The sequence below is a fragment of the Castanea sativa genome, chromosome 10, assembly GCF_040712315.1.
Source record: "Castanea sativa cultivar Marrone di Chiusa Pesio chromosome 10, ASM4071231v1".
NCBI classification, from domain to species: Eukaryota; Viridiplantae; Streptophyta; class Magnoliopsida; order Fagales; family Fagaceae; genus Castanea; species Castanea sativa.
In genome coordinates this window covers 29,136,463-29,159,658 of record NC_134022.1, presented here as the reverse complement: position 1 = coordinate 29,159,658, position 23,196 = coordinate 29,136,463, and the positions used below count along the sequence as shown (strand labels likewise).

General features: G+C 34.4%; 2 protein-coding genes across 2 annotated transcripts; both read right to left on the bottom strand.

Annotated features, from left to right (window-relative positions):
* Positions 1-81: 81 nt before the first annotated feature.
* Positions 82-4,151, bottom strand: LOC142613800 (mitogen-activated protein kinase homolog MMK2-like). The gene is made up of 6 exons (XM_075786306.1): positions 3,773-4,151; positions 2,847-2,976; positions 2,329-2,466; positions 1,875-2,207; positions 789-972; positions 82-682 (listed from the first exon to the last, which is right to left on the bottom strand). Exons 1-6 carry the CDS (start codon positions 3,952-3,954, stop codon positions 510-512), a joined length of 1,140 nt encoding a protein of 379 aa, XP_075642421.1. The 5' UTR covers positions 3,955-4,151; the 3' UTR covers positions 82-509.
* Positions 4,152-17,051: 12,900 nt separating this feature from the next.
* LOC142611607 (CAAX prenyl protease 1 homolog) lies at positions 17,052-22,808 on the bottom strand. Its single transcript, XM_075783694.1, has 14 exons — positions 22,778-22,808; positions 22,317-22,464; positions 22,114-22,198; positions 21,937-22,032; positions 20,167-20,232; positions 19,950-20,048; positions 19,748-19,861; positions 19,480-19,590; positions 18,891-18,950; positions 18,330-18,422; positions 18,087-18,200; positions 17,788-17,859; positions 17,579-17,644; positions 17,052-17,400 (listed from the first exon to the last, which is right to left on the bottom strand). The coding sequence occupies exons 1-14, from the start codon at positions 22,806-22,808 to the stop codon at positions 17,284-17,286; spliced, it is 1,272 nt and encodes a 423-aa protein (XP_075639809.1). The 3' UTR covers positions 17,052-17,283.
* Positions 22,809-23,196: the final 388 nt, after the last annotated feature.

The following is a 23,196-nucleotide window of genomic DNA, read 5'->3' as shown; positions in this document are numbered from 1 at the left end:
GTAATACAATACACAATCCAGGGTATCGCAGATTAAGTAGTTCTTCTAAAATTTCTGAGATTTAAACAGCAGACAGAGATCTTCATATTAATATAGCATTCATTTTTATTCAGTAGGTAAAATATCTTCAGATCCATGCAATACAACATCCATAATCTTTCTTGCAATCTTTACTCCTAGTTATCATGAGAAGATCTACACCATCATTTTGTTTTTACCAAACTCGCTTCAACTTGGCTTTGGAGTCCATCAGCTCATATAGGAACTAGAGTGACTGTCCTCTTGGGGCTTTTGCTGAAATCTGTGGGACCTCTGAGGGACCTAAAATCCCTTACAAGTATATGAGAAGAGGTGTTTCAGCTCCACACAAGTTAGTTGACTTCAAGTAACAAGTAAATGAACTCTGATGCCATTCTATCTACTCTAGAAGATGTGATGAAATTATACATGTATTCAGGGGAACAAAGTTTTTCCCATTACATCTCTGCTGCATACGCAAACCATTTCTCCTAATAGGTTGGGTCCGGATTAAACTTCACTGACTCCCTCCAGATGAGCTCTTTGATTTGTTCTTCAGTACATGTTGGTTGCTCAAAATCAAAACTGAACGGCCTGGCAGAGACAGGCTCATCATTCGTATCATGGAGAGATGACAGGTATGGGTGACAAAGTGCCTCTTCAACTGCAAGTGACTCAAAGGTATAAATACAAAAGAGAGAGGGGAGCAAAAGATTTGAAACAATAGCCAGTTAGAGTTTCACATAAAAATTTGAACTCTTTTCTTGTACCTGTAATCCGTTTGGTGGGATCAAAGACAAGCATTTTCTCTAGAAGATCTAAAGCCCCAGGAGACATACTAGGGAATCTAGCGGAAAGTTGTTGCTTCCGGCATTGTGGAAGCTGTCTAACATATCTTCGAGCATTATCACTTCGGAGAAATCCAAGGCTGGCATCATCAGGTGAACCTAGTAACTTTGGGAGAAAAAAGAAAAAGTTCAGCACATGTACAAGTCACATCTTACAAGAATGAATATAAAGAGAAATTTGCTTTCTAGGATGAGTTGTCCTTCATTCTCATTATAAGATTCACATAATTAAAGCATATTGTACAACCTTTTCTTTTGGCTGAAGGGATATTTAAAGGCCTTTTATTAAAGAGGAAGAATGAGAATTAAGAGAATCCCACACAGTATGCAAGATGATACGTATACACAACCCTCAAAACCAAAGTTGGGTCCAATAAGATGCTAAAGATCTATAGCAGTGGTGCCAAAAGTTGGACCCTTGATATTATAACATTAACCCGCGCATGCCACGATTTAATTATTTATGTATGTCAAAATTTAAAATTATTTATGTATGTCAAAATTTAAAACATCATGACATTTTGAGCACCAAGGTATATTCTGTCTGCCTAGGAAATAATGAGAGATATGTAGTTGCTTTATTGTTCTAGTATATAATGGTATCTGTGAGCACCCATAATATTAGATATATGGAAATCAAATCTGACTGGGCACCTCCACAGCTCCACTTCACCAGGGTGGTTACCCCATCCCGCAAAATCAAGTTGACTTAGTGTTTTTAAGGGTGAAAGGAAAGATATGTGCGTGATTACAACCTTGCTTAAGCTATAATCAGAGTGAAAATTTCCATGCACAAACACACAGACAGACCAAAAGCAGGATAACTCAAAGAAAAGGGAAGAGGGGAGGGGTTTAGACAAAATATGTACCACATCGGCCTAGACTCTCTCTGTATTAATTTATCAATAATGATAGGCAATATTATAATAAATCAGTTAAAAAAGTAGAAAACAACTAATGATGCTTTAGCAGATATTAACTACTACAAAATCCCAAAAAAACCCATACCTCCGTGATAAGCCTCAGCTGATGAACATAATCTTTCCCAGGGAACAGAGGTTCTCTAGTCATAATTTCACCAAGTATGCAACCAACGGACCATACATCAATTGCAGCAGTGTACTCTGAACAATTAAGAAGCAACTCTGGTGCTCGGTACCAACGAGTGACAACATATTCAGTCATAAAATCTGTCTCAGAAGTTGTCCTTGCCAATCCAAAGTCTCCAATTTTAAGGTCACAATTAGCATTCAGAAGCAAATTACTGGGCTTCAGATCACGGTGCAGAACATTGGCTGAGTGTACATATTTCAGTCCTCGTAACAGCTGATACAAGAAGTACTGCAAAATTTTCATGATATATCAATTCCATGCACAATTTTTCAATATTAAGCGATGTACTGAGATCAAAGAGTTGAACTGTATAATTAAAATGACAAAGTATAAAGCCTTGGTACCGAACCTGACAGTGATCATCTGTCAGTGGCTGGTCAGAACGAATAATATGATGAAGATCAGTGTCCATCAGTTCATAAACAATGTACACATCATTGAAGGTCTCCTTCTTTGGTGGTCGTATGAGATCCTTCATGGAAATAACCTGCAGAAAAGGAAAAAGCTGAAAAATAATTCCAAGTACTCCCTAGTAAAATGAGAGATTATGTAGAGCCACTACCAAACAAGCACATCAACCTACAAACTAATCCAACGGAAAGTAAACTGATAAAATCATATGAATTAATTGGTCCTCACAAAATAATATAGTAATCCACCCATGAACAAAACAAACACAATAAAAATATACTAAGGGAAATAGGAAAGACAGGGAAAAATGCTAAATCAGATTAGAGATATTATGTATTGAAACATTCAACGAATTTTCACTGTGCAAATCCAGGGGAAAAAAGCATCATGCAAATTTGAGAAAACCAGAAACATAAAAATTAAAATTTTAGGATTTATAGAGGTGACCATACTTACGTTTTCATGGTCCATGTGGCAGAGAAGCTTGATTTCTCTCAACGTCCTTTTGGCATCTATTATGTTGTCAAATGCATTACCAATCTTCTTTATGGCTACCTCCTCATGTGTTTCTGAATTCACAGCAGCACTGGAAAGGGAAAAAAATTGTTATCAACCACTCCCTCAATATATCAAACTTATTAAGTAAATGAACAATAAAAACCCCTTTTTTGGAGTTTCTAAAGCATCCCCTTAGACCTATACTATAGAGCACATGAAGGGTGTGGGCAGGGCATGGTAGCCACACTTAAACGAAGTTCCAACTTCCAAGACACAAGTAACACAAAAGAGAATATATCAAAATAGGATTTACTAAGTATAGAATGCAAGAAGATTGACCAGTAAGTATTAATTAAACTAGCAACTATGACGGGCTAAAATGGTACCAACAAAATTCGAAAATATATCAAGGAATCGTCGCTTACTAAGCCCAAACGTATGCCTTCAACCTTGAGTAACACGCAAATATCGACAATATCACAAGTGACAACTATAAGAGACAGAGAGAACTAGACAGATTCATACATATTTTCTTTATAACAACACAAATTGGGCATAACATGCACTTGTCTTTGCTACTTTACAACAGGCAAAGTTCCTCTCTATCATTGTTCAACTTCTACACCAGATTAACATGCTCCCTTGACCATGTATTCACTCATTAGTCAACAAAACAAGAAATTTCATAAATTCCACCACACAGTGCCATAAACCTCCAAAACCCACAAAATATCAAAGCATAAGTATTCCACAGAAACCTCAAATCAAGCCAGCCTTGACCCTTATCAATCAAAAACACAAACTTTACAACACCAAAATATTTAAAACCGAAAAAAAAGAGTAACCCAGATTAAAAAATGGAATCAAAGTTCAATCTTTCTTACCAGACAATACCATAAGCACCTCTACCAATTGGGCGAATGGGAGGCACGTACTTTGAAGAGACCTCAAACAAGTTTCCGTACACATTGTACTGCACATATCTACCACCATGAGTGAGCACTCTTTTGATTTTATTGTCCCCTGAAGAAGCAGCACCAGAGCTTGAGTCCTTGTGGGTAGCCATGATCAAAGTGTCAAATGAAGCTACACCTCTATAACTTTCTTGTTTTTCTCCAAAAACCCACTACTGGGTTTTGGTATAGGAGGCCTTTCGGTATAGTTGGTGGCTAAAATTTGGCAAAGTGTGAATGCAATGCATAAATGCAAAGTTTTTCTTTACTCAAGCTTTCCATCTGAAAATGGTCTGAAAATCCGTGAAGTGAAAAGGAGACATTTTCAAATTTAATATATATTAGTTATTTATATATATTCAAATAATAATAAATTTAAGGTATCATCTACCGAGCTAATATCCGTGAAAAAATTGTCACGCACAACCAATAAGAGCATGCATTTTCTAAACCGCGTTTTTCGATAACTTGTTGAATCTTCTCTCATTTTTTCTGATAGCTCTTGGTCAGGTCAGCTATGGCACGTTGTCATGGCTTGAGTTGAATTTGAATATATCAACTAGTCAACTAAGCTTTCTAAAGGGTCCACCAGCGGTCAAATAGGAGTTTGAATGTGCATAATAAAAATAGTGGTAGGGACCAAAAAAAAAAAATCATACAACTTTTACCATAACTCATTACATGATGGACATTAATAATAGCCGTCAGATTTATTGTGTTAGACATTTTCCGCATAATAAATACATTTAAACTATAGGGAAATGGGTTGGAAAAAAGAAAAAGACTATAGTGAAATGGGATTGCGTAGATTTTAATTTCAAACAATCATTGTGGAATAAAAAATAAAAAAAAGCATATGTAAAACCACAAGTCACTCTGAATTGGGATCTTTGAGTTTAGAGTAACTCCTAAATCTTATACATCTATTTAAAAAGGAGTAGATTGGATTTTGTTATGTCCTCAATGTTTATATTATTATTTTTATCTATTTTTTTTTTAGGAAAGAGATAATTTTGGGGTAGATTAAAAAAAAACTAGGGTTCGTCTTAAGCTTTGACTTATTTTTAATTTTACTATTTTAAAGCCTGAACCTTTTTTTTTTTTTCTTCTTTTTTGAGAAGGCAAACTTTATAATCTATGACAATATAAATTCTAAAAAATCACTGACGAAGCAATTTAATTGGTGGAAGAAAAATATTGTCTTGACATCCACTACACATAGAAATAACATTTTTTTGTTGTACACTAGGTTAGAGTTAGTTCAAGTTATCAATGAAGTCTTATCTTTTAGATAAGAAATTTGGAGTTTAATTTCACTTACACAAAAAACTAATTGAATTTGTAAAATAATATTGTGGTTGGCCTTTTTATTTATTTATTGCTAAATAGTGGTTGGCCTTTCTAAAATACTATTTAATGAAATATTCAGTTGATTACTTAATTTGAAGAAGACGAAGTTGTGGCATCTGTTTCGAATTTATATTTCCATTGACTATCGCACACTTTCAGACGGAACTTAAGTTAGAATAACCTTTCTTTAATCAAATTTCGCAGCCATCAGTGCCACAATTTTTTATATATACCAATTTTTTTTATAAAAAAAAAAAATCTTATAAGAAGAATCAGTTAAATATGAAGAAGAGGAAGGTGGTTATGGAACAATTCTTGGCTATTATATACATCCAAACACAGATTTATGGATTTTCTCATTCCCTTTAGATTATAATACATTCATACAGCTTTTGGAACAACCTTTTACAGTCTTGAATGACATAATCTATAATATGTTACCAGTCTCTCTCAAACTTTATCATATTTTCCAAGCCCATGAACCACCCATGATATATTGATATTTTAATAGAAGCAAGTAGCTAACTATGACAAATTCTCTGCTCCAAGCTCCTTGTCACCACTTTATTTCTCATGAATACAGAAGTTTGTGCGACATGCCTCAGTGTTTTCTTTGATCTCTGCTTTTTATAAGTGTGCCATTCTTCATTGTTGAAAATGAGTGAGTTTGAACTAACCAAGACTGTATAGATTATTCCACAATTTTTCAAAAGAAACAGTACTATATGATGTACTCCATTTATCAACTTGATGCTTTTTGTTTACCTTTTTTTCTTTTAGGCAGAGACTCAATCTAATACATTTCATGTAATTGCTTGGCCAGCTTCATAGATAGATACAACTCATAATAAAGAGGATATTCCTAACATCACTATACAATGCTCTAGAAGTAAACGAGCTTTATCCATGGCTCACCCCTTTTTGGAGTTGGTGGTTGCCCTTACGAGACTTTTTGTTTCACTTTATCTCATGTGTTTTGAGTCAAGCTAATTCAATGCCAGGCTTCTTTTTTGATGGGCAGGTGGTATTATTTTAGTGGTTTGTATTGCTGGATGGTAACACATACTGTAGGATGGGCTTGAACGTTCCTGATAAGCTTAATATTTTAAAACCATTTCAACTTTTAGAAAACATAGGGTACATCATACCAATAGTTACTGGTTACACATAGATGCATGTGTGCTGAGCACAACAATTCTTGTGACACTCATTCGATGATTATTATCTCCCTAGTCCCTATAGTTGTTGGTGCTTTAGGTGGAATTGAGGTCAGTCTATGGCTCAAATCACTTTAACATTGATTTCTCAGTAAGTAAAGGAGTTGTTAGACTGGTCTTTTAACTCTTTATCATTCCAAGGAAAAAGAAAAAAGACACATGGTTTGATTATGAACCAAAAATTTACTAGGTATAAAAGACAGTCATTTTCATATCTGTATTAAGAGCCAAAAGTATTTTGGCATGGCCATAAATTTTTTAAGGTGTCTGAGTATTTATGATGTTAATAATGTCTAAACTATTAAGATAGTCCAATGATAATGACATCTTTTATGGTACCTCAGGCCCTTATGTATTTCATACTTCACCTTTCTTTACACCACAATTTGTGGTGGATAGATATAATTTTTGTAACACATTGCTTGAAGAACATTACGGAAAAACTCTATTAAGCCGGGTTTTAATTTGTAAAGACAGACTTTTGTCGTCCTAATACTTCTCAAAAACAATTTTAAAGGTCATGAGTTTGAAAAGCCTTCATTTTACGTCTGTTTTTTAAGAGATAATTTCAACATCTTATAAGGCAACCCAGATTGCTAAGGGCCCGTTTGGTACACAAGTTTAAACACATGTTTTCAGTTTTTAAACAACACTAGCCGCGAACCCGTGCATTGCGCGTTATAATTATTTTTATGGTGGTTTTATTAATTTTTAAAAAAAAATTAAACTAATGTAATAAAGAGTAATGTATTTCGTAATCATATTTTTATTTATTATAGGAACACTCATAAATATAATATAGGAACAATCATAAATCATAAATATAAATTTTGTTATGCCAAAATGAAAACAATACAATTTTCTCAGGAATTCAAAAGGAAAGTTAATAGAAATATTCATTTTTTTAATAAAAGTTATTTATAACATTTATGAATCATTAAAAGGAATATAAAATTTGGAAATTATTCTTTTATTTTTAAACAAACTTTTTCAAACCTTTTTTTTTTTTGTCTACAATCCAAAATACCGAAAAACGTAACTAAAAAAATTAATAAAACTTAACAATGATTAATTGGACCAATTAGGAAAACGATTTGCTATTGATAATCTATTAAAGTTATTTTCTTTGCAGAAATTGTAATTTCGTCCACCTAAAACATATTATCAGATAAACAATTATTAGCAAAATCTAAGAATTAAAATTTCTATATATGCATTGTTATAAAATAATAATAATAATAATAATAATTAAAATAAAATTGCAAAAGCTAAAATTTGTCACCCATCCGATTATGTTTGATTGGCTACCTTTTGCTTTTCTCTAAATAAATAGAATTATAGAGTACTTCTAATACAACTATTAAGAATAGTTTGTCCACCACAAAGGATTAAAAAATAAACAAAAATTAGTAAAGTCTCATAGTTTAACATCTAAATTAAGGCCTATAAAAAATCATGCTATGTAATAGAATAAAGACCAAATTATCCAAATCATGCTATGTAATAGAATAATATTATATTTTTATATGCTATATTTAATTCTTTATAACACAATAAGATAACATTTAACAATCAAAGAGAACCAAAAAAAAAAAAAAAACTAAACTAAACTAAATCGCACTAACCCAAAGTAGAGTTTTAAAGAATATAAAAATTTATCAACTTAAAGCAGAGATGCAAGAAAAATAAAAAATCCAACAAAAAAGAGAGAGAGAGAGAGAGAGAGAGAGAGAACCTTTTTATTGTGAGGTAAAACTATGCATAAAATGAAAGAGATAGTGACAAATTTATAGTCGAGGGTGTGAATAAGAAGAGACAAAAATAGAAGAAGATAAAGGGAAAGAGGAAGAATGATATTAATGTAGAGGGTAGCGAGGAGATGAAAAGGTAAGGGAGGGAGAAAGGTTGGAGAAGTAGTGGAGAGATGAAATGGTAAGGAATGGAGAAATGTTGAAAAAGTGTAAATATTTAAAAAAAAAATGTTAAAAACAATTATAGGAAAATTGGAAAGAAAAAAAAAATAATGCTATGGACGCTAACGTGGCTTAACTGGAGCATGGTAACAATAAATGCTATGCTTTAACTTTTAGATATATATATATATATATTATGCTATATATAATTCTTTATAATGCAATTAGGATAACATTTAACATTAAAATAAAATAAAAACAACAACAACAACAATTTAAAAAACTAAACTAAATTGCATTAACCCAAAGTAGAGTTTTAAATAATATAAAAAAAAATTATCAAACTAAAGCAGAGATGCAAGAAAAATAAAAAGTTTGTGTGGGCATTTTTTGCAAATGTTGGGTTGGGCCGCCTACCGCTACACTAGGCCCAAAGATTTCTGGATCAGGGAGTTGGGATTAGTCCAAAAGCAACCCTCTTTGGTCCAGCTTGTGCGCAAACGATGAGTCCGAGCCCAAGGGAAGACGCTGCAAAGTGGGCGTATTCCTTATTTCTACCGCAGAAGGAACTTTTCCCCAGTTTCTACTGCGGGTCTAACTTTTTTGCTATGCAGTAAAACTGTCTGCCGTGCAGTAAAACTGTTTGCTGCAGAGGCTGTCTGCTGTGCATTAAAGCTGTCTGTTGTAAGGCCTTCTGCTGTGCAACAAAGTCGTCTGCTGTGAAGTTAAGCTTTCTGTCGTGCTAATAAAGTTGTCTACTGTGCATTTAAGCCTTCTGTCGTGCAGTAAAGCCTTATGAAATATGAATGACTACTCTTCATTTTTGCTGCAGAAAAGCTTTTCTACTTGCTACACATAAACAAATTTAAAACCCAAGGAAAATACCAATCGAGCAAACGTTAGGTTACATGGGTTAGCATATTATATTCATAAATATACTTATACAAGTGCACAAAACGTGAGAAACAAAGTATATGTATATATATACTTATGGCAGGATAATGGGTCAAAAGTTAAACACGTAACAACAAAAATAAAGAAGAAAGCTTTGGCAGAAAAGGTCTAGCTAGAATAGTAGATAACACGGTAAATATAATAAAAAGGTGCTACAGCAGAATAACTAGTACAGCAAGTAAAAATTCTACAGCAGACAACTAATGCGGCAAACGTAATAAAAAAACGTTCTACAGCAAGATGACTAAATATGGCAGATATAAGTTATAATGAGAGAAATCAAATATATTTGCAATCAAAATCAAATATTAAATCTTCCCATAGAATAAGTAAACCAAGAAGGAACTCAAACCCTAACTTGAACAACCTTGTCATAGGCTCTTGCCATCAAAGTCGTGCATTTTAGAGAATAGGCCTAAACGGCTACTAGCTATTACTTTTTGGAGACTTTAAAGAGTAGGTTTGCTAAGAGGGAGGGAAAAGATAGTATATTGATGCATGCCCTTATTCCTGCCGTGTTTTCTCTCTTCTTTTTACCCCTTTCTTTCTTTCTCTCCGTTCTTTTTGACTCTTAGTTTGCTTACTACTCTCTTGCTGTAAGTTGTTTTTCTCACTTGGGTCTTTTTCTTTAGGTGCTTCCTCTCTTGGGTCCCCTTCTCATTGGGTCTCCCGTACTAACTGCCCCCCTTTCTCATCCATGGCTACCTCCTTTTATAATGAGCTAATTCAATGAGATTTCTCCCTTCTCATTAGGTGCTTCACCAATTGTTTTTGGTTCATTGTGGGTATCCATTCAAGACTACCCCCTAACCCATTGGTTGCCCCGATCACTGTGTTTACTGCATCATTACTCATTTCACGACAAAATTCATTTTTGTTTGTTCTTGTTGTATACTTCTACTCTAGGTTCAAACGGATAGGGATTGGGTTAGCTTTTGACCTAGCTCTATGGCATGCATTAGATGGTCCCAACCATTTATTACTTCTTTTGTGTAAGATACCGTCCCAGCAAGGTATACTCCCAAAAGAAGTTATGGCAGGAAACCAAATATAGACCCCCATTTTCCCCCCACCACCAAATCACACCCTCTGAATCTCCTTGACCATGGGCCCACCTCCCTTGTATTGGCTGGGTACAGGTTGGTGGTGCTCCAGCCCTTTTGTCTTTGTCTTCTTTCGTTCCCACGCCATTTCTACCGTAGCAGATTAGTTCTGTTTCGTCCTATTGCGTGTTTCTTGTCTTATGCGTTTGTCTTTTCCTTAGGTTTGACTTTTCTTTCCTTCACGTGATTCCTGCTGCTGACACTTCCTGCCGTTCCTTATTTCTTTTCATCATGCTTCTTCATTAGCTTTCACGCCTATTTTCTTTTATACAAAAGGATGTGGGCCAAATAATGATGAATGGATCAAAAAGGTTTTGGGTCCAATTTATCTTCATCTGCCAAAGCCATTTTGCTAGAAAACTGTATTCTGCGGCAGATTCGTATTCTGCGGCAAATTTGTATTGCTGCAACTCACTTTCCTATGCATTTCTTTCTTTGGACCTCTCTTGCTCTTTGGTCTTCTTGGTGGGCCATTTGGGCCTTGCTTTTCATTGGGCTTTCCTCCTCATGGATTTGTAAAAATGGGCATTAACAAAGTTCCCAAAAAAAACTGAGAGAGAGAGAGAACATTTTTATTGTGAGGGAAAACTATGCATAAAATGGAAGAGATAGTGACAAATTTATAGTAGAGGGTGTGAATAAGAAGACAAAAATAGAGGTATATGAAGGAAAATAGGAAGAATGATATTAATGTAGAGGGTAGTAGAGAGATGAAAAGGTAAAGGAAGGAGAAAGGTTGGAGAAGTAGTGGGGAGATGAAAAAGTAAGAAAGGGAGAAAGGTTGGAAAAGTGTAAATGTTAAAAACAATAATAGAAAAAGTGGAAAGAAAAAAGATAATGACATGGATGCTGATATGACTCAACTGAAGCGTAGCAACAATAAATGCTACGCTTTAGCTTTTAGATATATATATATATATATATATTACACGTATTCCTTTACACTTTTTCACCCACACATATTTTCAAAAAAACTGAAAACTGTTGTTTAAACACGGGTATGAAAAGGCCCTAAATAGCCCAAAAAATTTGTTCTATCACAGAGTTTTCAGTTTTACAATCCTAATTATTAAAAACCTTATGTACGTGGGCTTTTTCGAGTTTGAAGTAAGCGTACATGTCTTACATAATTTGTTACCACTTACCACCCAAGAATACGTAACCCATCACGCCTAGAGAGCATACCACACAAGAAGGTTGTATTATTTATGACAATCATGAATCTGACATTGTGATTCACATATTTAGAAGTTAGAACTTCTATTAAGTGACCTGATTAATTTGCATTAACATATGCTATGCCAAGTAAACAATACGTATGTAACGCACAGTATGAAATAAAATAATAAAGAAACAAATTAACAAAGTAATGTTATGGCCAATAAGCAGAGTCAATTGCAGAAAAGTAATTCAATTGACTAAGCCAGAACTGATAATTTGAGGTTTATACTCTTAAGAGAAACTTACCGTACGATGCATAGATAATTTTGAGATATTTTATATAAGACGGTTTTGGAAAATGTTGTATATATACATTTTGAGATATTAAAATTTAGTTTAGTAATTGATCATTGGACATTTGTAGCATAAAAATAAACTAATTTGTATTGTGTTCACATATTGCATACCATAAAATGAAAGTATGATCAACTCTCTCAGACTCTCACCGTCTTTAAGTCATTGATAGTGCAACATTTAGACATGGTGCGGGGAAGTGCCTATGCATGTGTCTTATAAATAATTTAAAACTATTGTAGAAATGTAGAATAAGGTTTTACATTACACACCAAATATTCTTTCTACTTATATACCTAAAACAAAAACAATCCAACCAAATTACCCAAACCTAAATCATATGTAAGCCCCTAATTTAAATAATAATAAAAAATTACTTGTAGGGGTTTTGGCGGCTTGATGGTGGGGGGAGGCTAATTTGATGGAAATGGAGGCCCCTTAGATCTCTTTCTTACAAATGTTTTGCCAATTTCAGGTATTTTATTTTGGTAATAGTGAAACGGTGTGTTTCATTTAACAATCCACAACATTTTTGTGTTGTCGAGGGTTCTTTTTACATTTCTTGTACCTTAGACGTGCGTCTTGATGTTATTGGACAACGCTTAGTCTAGGCTTTTTCTAAAAAGGAAGTTGGGTCTAGCGCTCTGCGGATGGGCTCTAAAGTACCATTCTGTCGCTGCCAGTTTGTGCACAAACTTTGAGTCCAAGCCCAAGGGAAGACGCTGCAAAGTGGGCATATCCTCTATTTCATCCGCAGAAAGAAATTTTCTCCAGTTTCTGCCACAGGTCTTACTTTTCTGCTATGCAGTAAAACTGTCTGTCGTGCAGTAAAACTGTCTACTGTGCAGTAAAATTGTTTGCTGTAAGTCTTCTGCTATGTAATAAAGCTATATGTTGTGCATTAAAGCTGTCTGTTGTAAAGCCTTCTGCTATGTAATAAAGCTATCTGCTGTGCATTAAAGTCGTCTACTGTAAAGCCTTTTGCTATGCAATAAAGCTGTCTACTGTGAATGACTACTCTTTATTTTCTACAGAAATGCTTTTCTACTTCCTGCATATAAACAAATCTAAAACTCAAAGAAAATATCAATCAAGCAAGTGTTAGCTTACATGAGCTAGCATATTCTCAAATATATACATACATATATTCATAAATATACTTATACGTATACACATATACATCTATAAAATATATTCTGCTGAACATGAGAAACAAGTTATATGTATATATATACTTATGGCAGGATAATAGGTCAAAAGTAAAACACGTAATAACAAATAAAGAAGAAAGTTTCGGCGGGAAAGGTTTAGATATTATAATAGCTAACACGGTAAATATAATAAAAAGTTACTACAACAGAATAATTAGTACAACAAGTAAAGATACCACAGCAAGACAACTGATGTGGCAAACATGATAAAAACATGCTACAACAGGATGACTAAATACGGCAGATATAAGTTATAATGAGAGAAATCAAATATATCTGCAACCGAAATCAAGTATTGAATCTTCCCATTGAATAAGTAAACCAAGAAGGAATTCAAACCCCAACTTGAACAACCTTGTCATAGGCTCCTGCCATCAAAGTTGTGCATTTTAGAGAATAAACCTAAATGGCTACTAGCTATTACTTTTTGGAGATTTCAAAGAGTGGATTTGCTAAGAGGGAGGGAAAAGATGGTCTATTGATGCATGCTCCTATTCCTACCATGTTTTCTCTTTTCTTTTTACCACTTTCTTTCTTTCTCTCTGTTCTATTTTTTCTACTCTTAGTTTTCTTACTACTCTCTTGCCGTGGGTTATTTTTCTCACTTGGGTCTTTTCCCTTAGGTGCTTCCTCTATTGGGTCCCCATTCCCCATCGAGTCTCCTCTCTCCGGTCCCCCCTTTCATCCATGACTACCTCTTCCTTTTATAGTAAGCAAATTCAATGGGATTTCTCCCTTTTACCCCTAGGACTTCACCAATTGTTTTGGTTCGTTGTAGACATCCATTTAAGACTACCCATTGACCCATTGGTTTCCCCGACCACTGCTATTGCTCAGTTTGTTTGCTGCACAATTACTAATTTCACGACAAAATTTCCTTTTGTTTGTTCTTACTGTATACCTCTATCTCTAAGTTCAAATGGGTAAGGATTGAGCTACCTCACTACCTAGCTCTATGGCATGCACCAAATGATCCCAACCATCTACTTTTTCTTTTGGGTAAGATACTATCCCAGTAAGGTATACTCCCAAAAGAAGTTATGGCAGGAAACCAAATATAGACCCCATTTTCCTTCCACCAGCAAACCACAGTATCTGAATCCCTTTAACCGTGGGTCCACCTCCCTTGTATTGGATGGGTATAGGTTGGTGGTGCTTCGACCCTTCTGTGCTTGCTCCACTGTCCTTTGTTTTTGTCTTCTTTCGTTCCCACGCTGTTTCTGCCGTAGCAGATTAGTTCTATTTTTCTGCTGCGTGTTTTTTGTCTTATTTCTTCATGCGTTTCCTGCTGCATTTGTCATTTCCTTTGGTTTGACTTTTTTTTCCTTCACATGATTCCTGCTGCTGACACTTCCTGCTGTTCCTTATTTCTTTTCATCTTGCTTCTTCATATTAGCTTTCATGCCTATCTTCTTTATCCAAAAGGATTTGGGTCTTTGTAGGCCAAATAATGTTGATTGGATCAAAAGGGTCTTGGGCCCAATCTGCCGAAGCCATTCTGCCAGAGAACTATATTCTGCGGCAAAGCTGTATTCTGCGGCAGATTGCTTTCTCTTACATTTCTTCCTTTGGACCTCTCTTGCTCTTTGGTCTTCTTGATGGGCCTTTGGGCCTTACTTTTCATTGGGCTTTTCTTCGTATGGGCTTTTGTGTCTTGCAACTTATTGGGCTTTCTTCCTCATAGGTTTTTGGGTATGAATTTGCAAAAATGGGCATCAACCCTCTTTGGTCTTCTTGGTGGGCCTTTGGGCCTTGCTTTTCATTGGACTTTCCTTCGTATGGGCTTTTCTCTGTATGGGCTTTTGGGTACAGATCAAAAAATGGGCATTAACATGTGTTCCTCTATCTCTCTCTAAGGCCTTATCTGATTAGTTTTTTTTTTTTTTTGGTTTCAAATTAGTTATTACTATTATTCCTTAATAATAATAATAATAATTATTATTATTATTATTATTATTATTATTATTATTATTATTTCTTTTGTTTTTAATACCAAAACAATGGTTATGCTAAAAGACGTAAAGAACTAAGAAATGTGTGGTGTAAGTTTAAGCGATTAATGAGATAAAAGTAAACATAAGTTAATGTAAACTTTGGGTAATAGTAAAACAAACTTAATGAAAAGAGGTTTTTTTTTATTAAATAAAAAAAAAACTAAAACTAAATGTAAAATTAGAGCGCCACATAGCAGGACCTCACACTCTCTCGCATGAGTAATCTGATTTTATATATAAACAAGAATGTCAAACCATACTAATTAATATTGTATCTCATGTACGAAAAAACTAATTATGTAGAGCTATGCGTTCATTGAAGCTTTATGCTTATTCCAAAATATGAAAATTCGCGCCTCTTGGCATTACCTTTTAATCTTTTATTGATAATGTTGCTTTAGTTTGTAATGGTATGGCTTCTAGCAATTCAGTTCTTATGGCATTATAGATGTGCTACCTTCACTATTACGCAGGCTTTGCTGTGCCCATTACATTGTGGCCCATGGAAATGCAATATCCCAGGGTGGCCCATACGACTTTTTGAGCAAATTTTCTCATTATTCACGAGTTGGTTTATTTAATTGGTTACTATGATTTCCATTTTTAGTCCAAACTTCAAAGTAGTGCTGCATATACTATGGTGACTAATATGATATCCAGATTGTCTAGATTGGTATTAGACTAATTAACCGAAGTGGACCAAATAAGATCGAATAGACTGGATAGGACCAAAGTGAACATAATAGACCGAATAAAACCAAATGGGACTGATGTGGACAGAATGGACCAAGTAGGACCAAAGTGGACCAGATAGAACCAAATTGGACCGAATAGGACTAAATTGGACCAAATATGACCAAAGCGGAGCGAATAGGACCAAATTAGACTTAATATGACCAAAGTGGACCAAAAGGAACAAAGTGGACAAAATGAACCGAATAAGGCCAAATGGACCGGATGGAACCAATATGGACAGTATAGGACTGAAGTGGACTAAATAGGACCGAAAGTGGACCAAATAGAATCGAAGTGGACTGAATAGGACTTATGTGGACCGAATAGGACCAAAGTGGACATGATGGACAAAATAGGACTAAATAGAACCAAAGTGGACTGAAGTACACAACAAAAATAAAAGAGAAACACATTTGCAGTGGTAAAATTTGGTTTAAAAATCAAATAAATAAAATAATGATGTTGTGAAGCCTTCAAAGTGAGGTAGCAAATTAATATAGATATAGAATATATATGATATTAAGTTTTATTTATTAATTATTATTTAATCATGAAATTCATGCATCATAAATTAATATAGCACTCTCATTGTTTGGCATATTATAGTCAATCCGGGTTTCAATGTATTTGGAATCATAAAAAAGGGTGCTCATAATTGTTATTGTAATTGAATTTATGGATTGATTGCATTGGCTCTACTCATATTTGGCATGTGAAGATTGGATGATCTTATTGTACTTGGTCATGGTGTGTTTCTTCTTCTACATGTCTCGCTAATGTTTCCAGCAAGGGTTTCCCATTGCTTGAAAGTTGAAATTTGTCAAATTACAACTACAATGTTGTTTAATTTTTCTACGAGAGCTTGCTTCTTATATAGACGTATGGGTCAAGCTTAGCCTAATTCTTTTAATCATATATTATTTTTAGGAGAGTAAGTTGGCTACATATCCTTTACTGTGAAGGAATTTGCGTTGCATGCAAACATGCCTTGGAAGCAAGTCAAAGACTTGCATGCCACTCTAAGAAAAACAATTCCTAAGGGGAATCTACATACAAGTTACGTATTGGATATTAAAAGGAGTGGTTAACATTTGATTAGTTTTTGTTAAATAAATAAGGAATTAAAAAAAAATAAAAATCATGTGAAAAATTGTGAGGCGACCAAAGCTTATGTGACATAATTTGGAAGGCTCCAAAAAAAGTCAAACGTCTTCTGCATTAATATATTGATATAGATATTGATGTGTCATACAATATGACTGGAAAAAGATTTAACTGTGTTGTACAACATTGGCTAATGCTTTTGATGTGGTGTATGATTAACAAAATTTAAAACTGTGGAGGAAGCATTCATGGGCAAGTAATTGATTCTGGGCCATGATGAAATAAAATTCTTATTCATTATAATAGAAATTGATGCTGGGAGAATTGAACTTGTTGCAGGTCACTCTCAATTTGACTTATTCATTGATTCGTCAAGTGCATTCAATCTTTCAACAAGCGGAGGATGAGAATAACGATAAGCTGAGTACCATGGATCTGTGTCCACAACTGACAGGTTACAGTCCTGAAAGCATAGTTGCAAAAACTTTCAATTGGTAGGAAGCAACTCAATAAGAATGATCACACATTCACTAAGCTAATGAAGATCAAGTGCTTTGTGTTATTGTTGGTCATATGATACCAATCTATGATCATTGAGCCATCCTTTGGGCCATTATGTGCATTATAAAAGTTTAACCCACCTGAAGTTTTATAAGACCTGCTCGAAGTGCTCTTCCGTAACCTAAGTTCTTGGCAAAAGCATCAGCCTGAATCCACAAGAAACCAAATAGATGGTACAAGTTAGCACCAAACTAGATATGAGAAAAAGAAAAAGATTCATGTATCAGAAATAATTGAGATATGTAGGATGACAGAAAGGCAGAAACTCTGCAATAAAACTGTTATTTACCTTAAATTCAGATGATCTGCTTAAAAGATTCATGCAGAATTCAAGAAGGCGCTGAACAGGTATCACAATGTGCTATAAACAAGAAACAATTACATAAGATAATTAGTTCCTCAAATGACTTGACAATAGTTCAATAATGCAATATATATTGTAACTAACTAAAACACCATGGCCTATATTCTGCATATGTCTATGAACTTTCAACAGACTAACTTTCCCATGTATTTTTCCCCACCATTATATCCTATCCAAATCAAGACGAACAAAATATTTACATCACTGCATTTCTTTATTCGAACCTGATAGATGTAGAACCCGATAACTACAGGCTGTGTATCAAATCCAAATATTTGAAACAAAGCAATTGACTGCCTCACGAAGAAAAATAATCCTAATTGCAGGAGTACAGGCACCTGAATGCATGTATATGAAAAACAAAATCAGATCAACCATTATATCTCCCAGCTTCATTAGTTAAAGCATCTCAATAAAATTAAGGAGACAAGAACTAATACAAGTAGAGAGAAATTCCATGAGCAAACCTGCATTGCCACAAATGCATAAACTGTATGATTGAGTTTCCAGTGTCCCATTTCGTGGGCAATTATTGCAGAAATTTCATCTGTGTCCCTGCACTGCAAAAATTTTGTTTGCTTAGCCACGTGAACCATACCTTTAAGTTCCATTATAACCATCACACACTCAATTTTCCTGAAGCTTCTAAAACAGGTATCACAATGACTTCCCTTGAGTCAAAGAATGACTTTAGAAATTGTTTTGACATGTGACTAGTATTAATCAACAGCATGGAGCTCTTGAGGATAATTTAAAAGTTCCCAAATTACTACTTTGAGTCTTATCTACTTCAAGCCATAGAACTCTTTTCACAGATGTCTTGCAATTGCAGTATGAAAAGCACGGAGAAGCACATTCTGTATCCTTAAACCCATTGTACCATATCCATAGAGAATTAAAGATATAACATTCAACACTGGGAGAAACATGATAAAATTGGAAAACAATTTAACACAAAAGGGATTTTTTCTTACTAGAGGAAAACAAGAAGAGGATTTTATTTTTTCTAGTAGGCTATGCTCACAAACCTGCTTAAATAATGTGTCATTGAGGACGATGCTCTTCTTTTGAACTCCAAACATATATGCCTGCACACATTGATTAAAAAAAAAGACTAATATCACGTCTGCAGCTTATAAATAAATGAAAGTGCAAAATGAAGGCATTCATGGCCCAAGACTATGGAATACATGTTTATGAGCTTATATGTAAGGATGAATTTTCTGTTGTTGTAGTGCCCTCGAGCCATATGGAGTTATTATACTCAAAATGACTAGTCAATTTATAATTAGGCTTCTCATAATCAGTTATATAACCCGGCTCAACCTAGTAAACATCTGATGTGACATACTTTTCCAATCCAATACACATAATCCAGGGTATGACATTATGAGTTGCCATTCCAAAGTACTTCATGTAAACAACTGTCAACATTTTTTATGGACTAGGTAACCAAATTAAATAATAATAATCACCGTGTTCAACCAGATATACCATATTATTTGGACAATTATACCATATAAAAAAACACATGATATTGTGATGTGTTGTCAGTCATGTTTGGAATATAAGCTACAGAAGAAAGTAAGAGGAAAAAGTATGGAGTTAAATTCTCACATGGCTGTGTGTCGCCCTCCCAGATCCATCCTCAACAAATATCTTTTCCAATGGAAAATTTAGAGAGGCTGCCAGATTCACAATTTTCCTTCTGAGCTCCCCATTTGGAAGCTGTTTGGGGAAAATGGTTATGAAATTTGTAAAAGGGAAACGCTAAGCAACAATTTAGATGGAACGCTTATATTGCAATGATACATTGCAGATGTTAATGAATGTTAGTAAGAGTTTTTTTTTTTTTTCCTCACAATAGGCAGTTACAGATACTCACTGGGGTGAACTTGTTGAAAAGAGGAGCTATAAAACGAGGATACAGAGTTGTTGTTGCAACAGAACCAAGGAGTGAAAATAACCAAAAGTAGATAACCAAGTAGGAACCTCCATTCTGCAGCATGCCAAAAAAATGTGAGTAAATGCTGTATTAGAAAAATGTATTTAGTACTTAGGAGTTGCATTTATTTGAAGGACAGTACCTGTACTATTCCTATAGCTGCAGCAACAATTGGTGCTCCAAGTAGCAAACTAATGCATTGTCCTAGTAACCACTCCTTTAAGAATTGCCCTATTGTTTTCTGATATTTTCAGGAAAATAACTTAGGACCTTGCCCAATAAATTTGGGAAAATAATAATAATGTATGTGAAGCTTGACAATGTAATTTGAGGCTGAAACAAAAGAGAATTATGCTTACTTCATTGGAAGCATGGTGGGCTTCAATTACAAAGGTGGAGTATAGAGAAAATGGAAATTCAAAAATCTGCACGAGAAATTACAATAAATCACCATCATCAATTTCATAAAACAAAGGTTAGAGCTAATTGAATATGCTTATATTCTATTCTATAATCCTATACCTAAAAAGAATCTGCGATTTAATTACTTAAAGCACCCTCAAAGAGAAAGTAAACAAAACATGGGCTAATTTGAAGTGTTCTTAAATTTTGTTATCATAAATAATATGTCTACAACATTTTCACAACATTTTTACAACAAATCTTAAGTGGCAAGTTGTTAGTGATTGATATTGTTGGGGCAAAAAAGTAATCTTAGTGTTAAATTCAAATTTGGATCAATAACAACTAACCACCTGTAATTTGTTGTGGAAATGTTGTAAAAATATTGTAAACGTAGCATCTCTCGTTTGTTATAGGCTTATAGCATTATATTTCTATCAAATGTGCCACATGTATTTTCTCGCCTAGCAAAAATGGTGATTTGTTGTGACTTCTCTCAAGTATTTTATGGCATTTGGTAAGGCAAAAAACGACAGCCCGAAATCATAATGGTGGCAAGGGACTTGGATCCTCTTCATTTTCAAGTGAATTGGAAAGTGTTCATTTAATGGCTATGATTTAAAGTGGAATAAATGTAGGGTATAGATTGTGCCAACTCATTTAAAATTTAACTGGGGTTCTATTTTAAGATTTACTCCATTTTAAGATCCTTATTCATGAGTTAGGGACTTAGAATTGTGCAACAAGCCCGCCTCGCTCATCCGCTACTCCGGCCCATATCAACCCACGCAAGTTTATTATGTGTGATGATGCAGGTTGGCAGTCTTGACATCAAAATATCAAGTCAATTTGATTTATAAGTTGAGATTTTTCTAAACCATGAGAACCGACCCCCTACCTCTATGCATAAAATAAATATTGGCAATATTAGAAAAGATGAGGTATCTTTGGTGTGGTAAGCTCATAGTTACATATTGTTATGGTTAAAGAATGTTGACCAAAGCGAATCAAGATTGACTTCCCTGTGTGGGTTGTTATATTGAACAAGCTCTCAATCATAATGTACTGGTTGCTTTTCAATCTTAATAAAAGTTGTTGCAGTTTCCCATCAAAAAAAAAAAAAAAAACGAAGCAAGATCTATTCATGTTAAGGAATGTTAAAAATATACATCATATGCCAACTTCAGTCCACACAACCCTTCTAGTTGAAACTGCATAGATTTTCAATCAACTAGCCAGTTGTAAAGGTTGGTTGTAGAATTAAATTTTTCCAACTCTCGAATCGTGGTTTGGTTTAAAATATTAGCTTTTAACCCACCTAACTCAACCTGTGCACAATCCTAAATTGATGACAAAAATACCCAAGTGTGTGTATATATATATATATATATATATAATTTAATTTTTATTCATAGTTTGTTATAGTCCCAAAACATTAATATCTTTCATTATTCTCACTGTCACCCCTTCCTTGCATCTCTCGTCTCTATATCATCAATATTCGAGTCACTATATTAGAGATGGCAAAATGCCTATATCCTGTCCCACACCTTGAATTGTACTGTTTTTGCCTAGATTTCTCATGCCCCAAAGCGGGTAGGGGTAAGGACGAGACACCCATGATTTGAAGTCCGGTTCATCCATTACTATCCCTAGACCATAATACCATATTTGGCAGTTTGTAAAGGAATGGAATTTTACAAGCAGTAAGCGAATTTGTATCAGACCTGAGACAACAAGGTCATGGCTGCTAAGAATGACAGGGAGTGAAGGATTTCATTTTCTGCATTAAGACCAATGCACAACACCAAACTTCCTGACCTCTGCAACAACAAAAAAACGACAATTAAACTGTTTTTCCCCATTTTCACTATAGCAGTATAGCACCCACTAATATCTTATACCTTCCACAGCCAAGGCAGTATATTATGCAGCAATATCATGCAGTCCACCATTGTGGTTGCAAATTCATGAACAAAGTAGAGACGGCTGTGTAAAGTGTAAACCAGGACAAACGTGTTAAAAAAACAACATTATTCCACATGTAATTATTGACAAAGGCTAAAACCATACTAAGAAGAAGATGAAAGCAGAGTTGATATGCAACCTTTTATCAATACTATGAGCTCTGAATTTCCTGAACCTTTCCGGGCTTATCGCGCCTTGGGAATTCAATGGAAGCGTTGGCAGTTTTAGTACTGCGTATTGCCTCAGGTCTAGATATGTTTCAAATAGGTACAGCAAGATCATAACGCCTATGAAAACAGGTTGTGTTAGTGAATTTGTTAGTTAAAATAATCAAATATGACTCTAAATGGTTAAAAAGTTCAGAGAGAAAGAAACAGGTTTTAAAGATAAAAAAGAAACATATATATATATATATATATATATATTGAAAAAAGAGACAGAAAATGCACAAAAAAAAAATGGTGTTAAACACATGCTTTTAACTTTTAACTTTAAATCAGCTATGAGGATTCATAAAACGAAATACAACATATAGAATAAAGGACATGCAGACGAAATTTGAGTGTGACTTAGAAACAAGATGAAATAAAAGGACTTTACCCACTACAGCTTCGATAACCAAGAATTCCATTGCATGCAAGTTCAGAGATGAACAATACAATGAAGGAAGGAAATGAGATTTTCAAGCACAGGCTAAAGCAAATACTGTGAATCTTTTTATAGAGAAAAATGGTGTACAACGAAGGTTTGTGAATTTGAAAATACTGTAGGAGGGAAAAGTTAGATTTGCTATATTAAGTAAGTAAGGTTGGATATAATTTGATTAATTGTATTTCGAAAAATAAATAAACAAAAATAGTTATAAAATACAGTCCGCAGGGCTTTTTTTTTTTTTTTTTTGGGTGGTTGTTGCTGAATTCAGGCCATTTATGTAAAATGACTTGACTTGGGTAAAATTGATTCAGTTTTACCCACAAGGGCCTAGCCCAACTTAATATGCTCCATTTCAACCTGTGATT

Bases quoted from the DNA above. Each gene is read 5' to 3' on its own strand.
- LOC142613800 (XM_075786306.1), bottom strand. From the start codon at position 3,954: ATGGCTACCCACAAGGACTCAAGCTCTGGTGCTGCTTCTTCAGGGGAC. The intron at 2,977-3,772 runs GTAAGAAAGATT...TTCCCTTTCCAG, and splicing joins GGTGCTTATGGTATTGTCTG to TGCTGCTGTGAATTCAGAAA. The intron at 973-1,874 runs GTATGGGTTTTT...TTTCTCCCAAAG, and splicing joins AGCTGAGGCTTATCACGGAG to TTACTAGGTTCACCTGATGA.
- LOC142611607 (XM_075783694.1), bottom strand. From the start codon at position 22,808: ATGGAATTCTTGGTTATCGAAGCTGTAGTGG. The intron at 19,591-19,747 runs GTGAGTATCTGT...TTCCCCAAACAG, and splicing joins TTTTCAACAAGTTCACCCCA to CTTCCAAATGGGGAGCTCAG. The intron at 17,860-18,086 runs GTTCGAATAAAG...TCTTGTTTATAG, and splicing joins TCGGGTTCTACATCTATCAG to CACATTGTGATACCTGTTCA.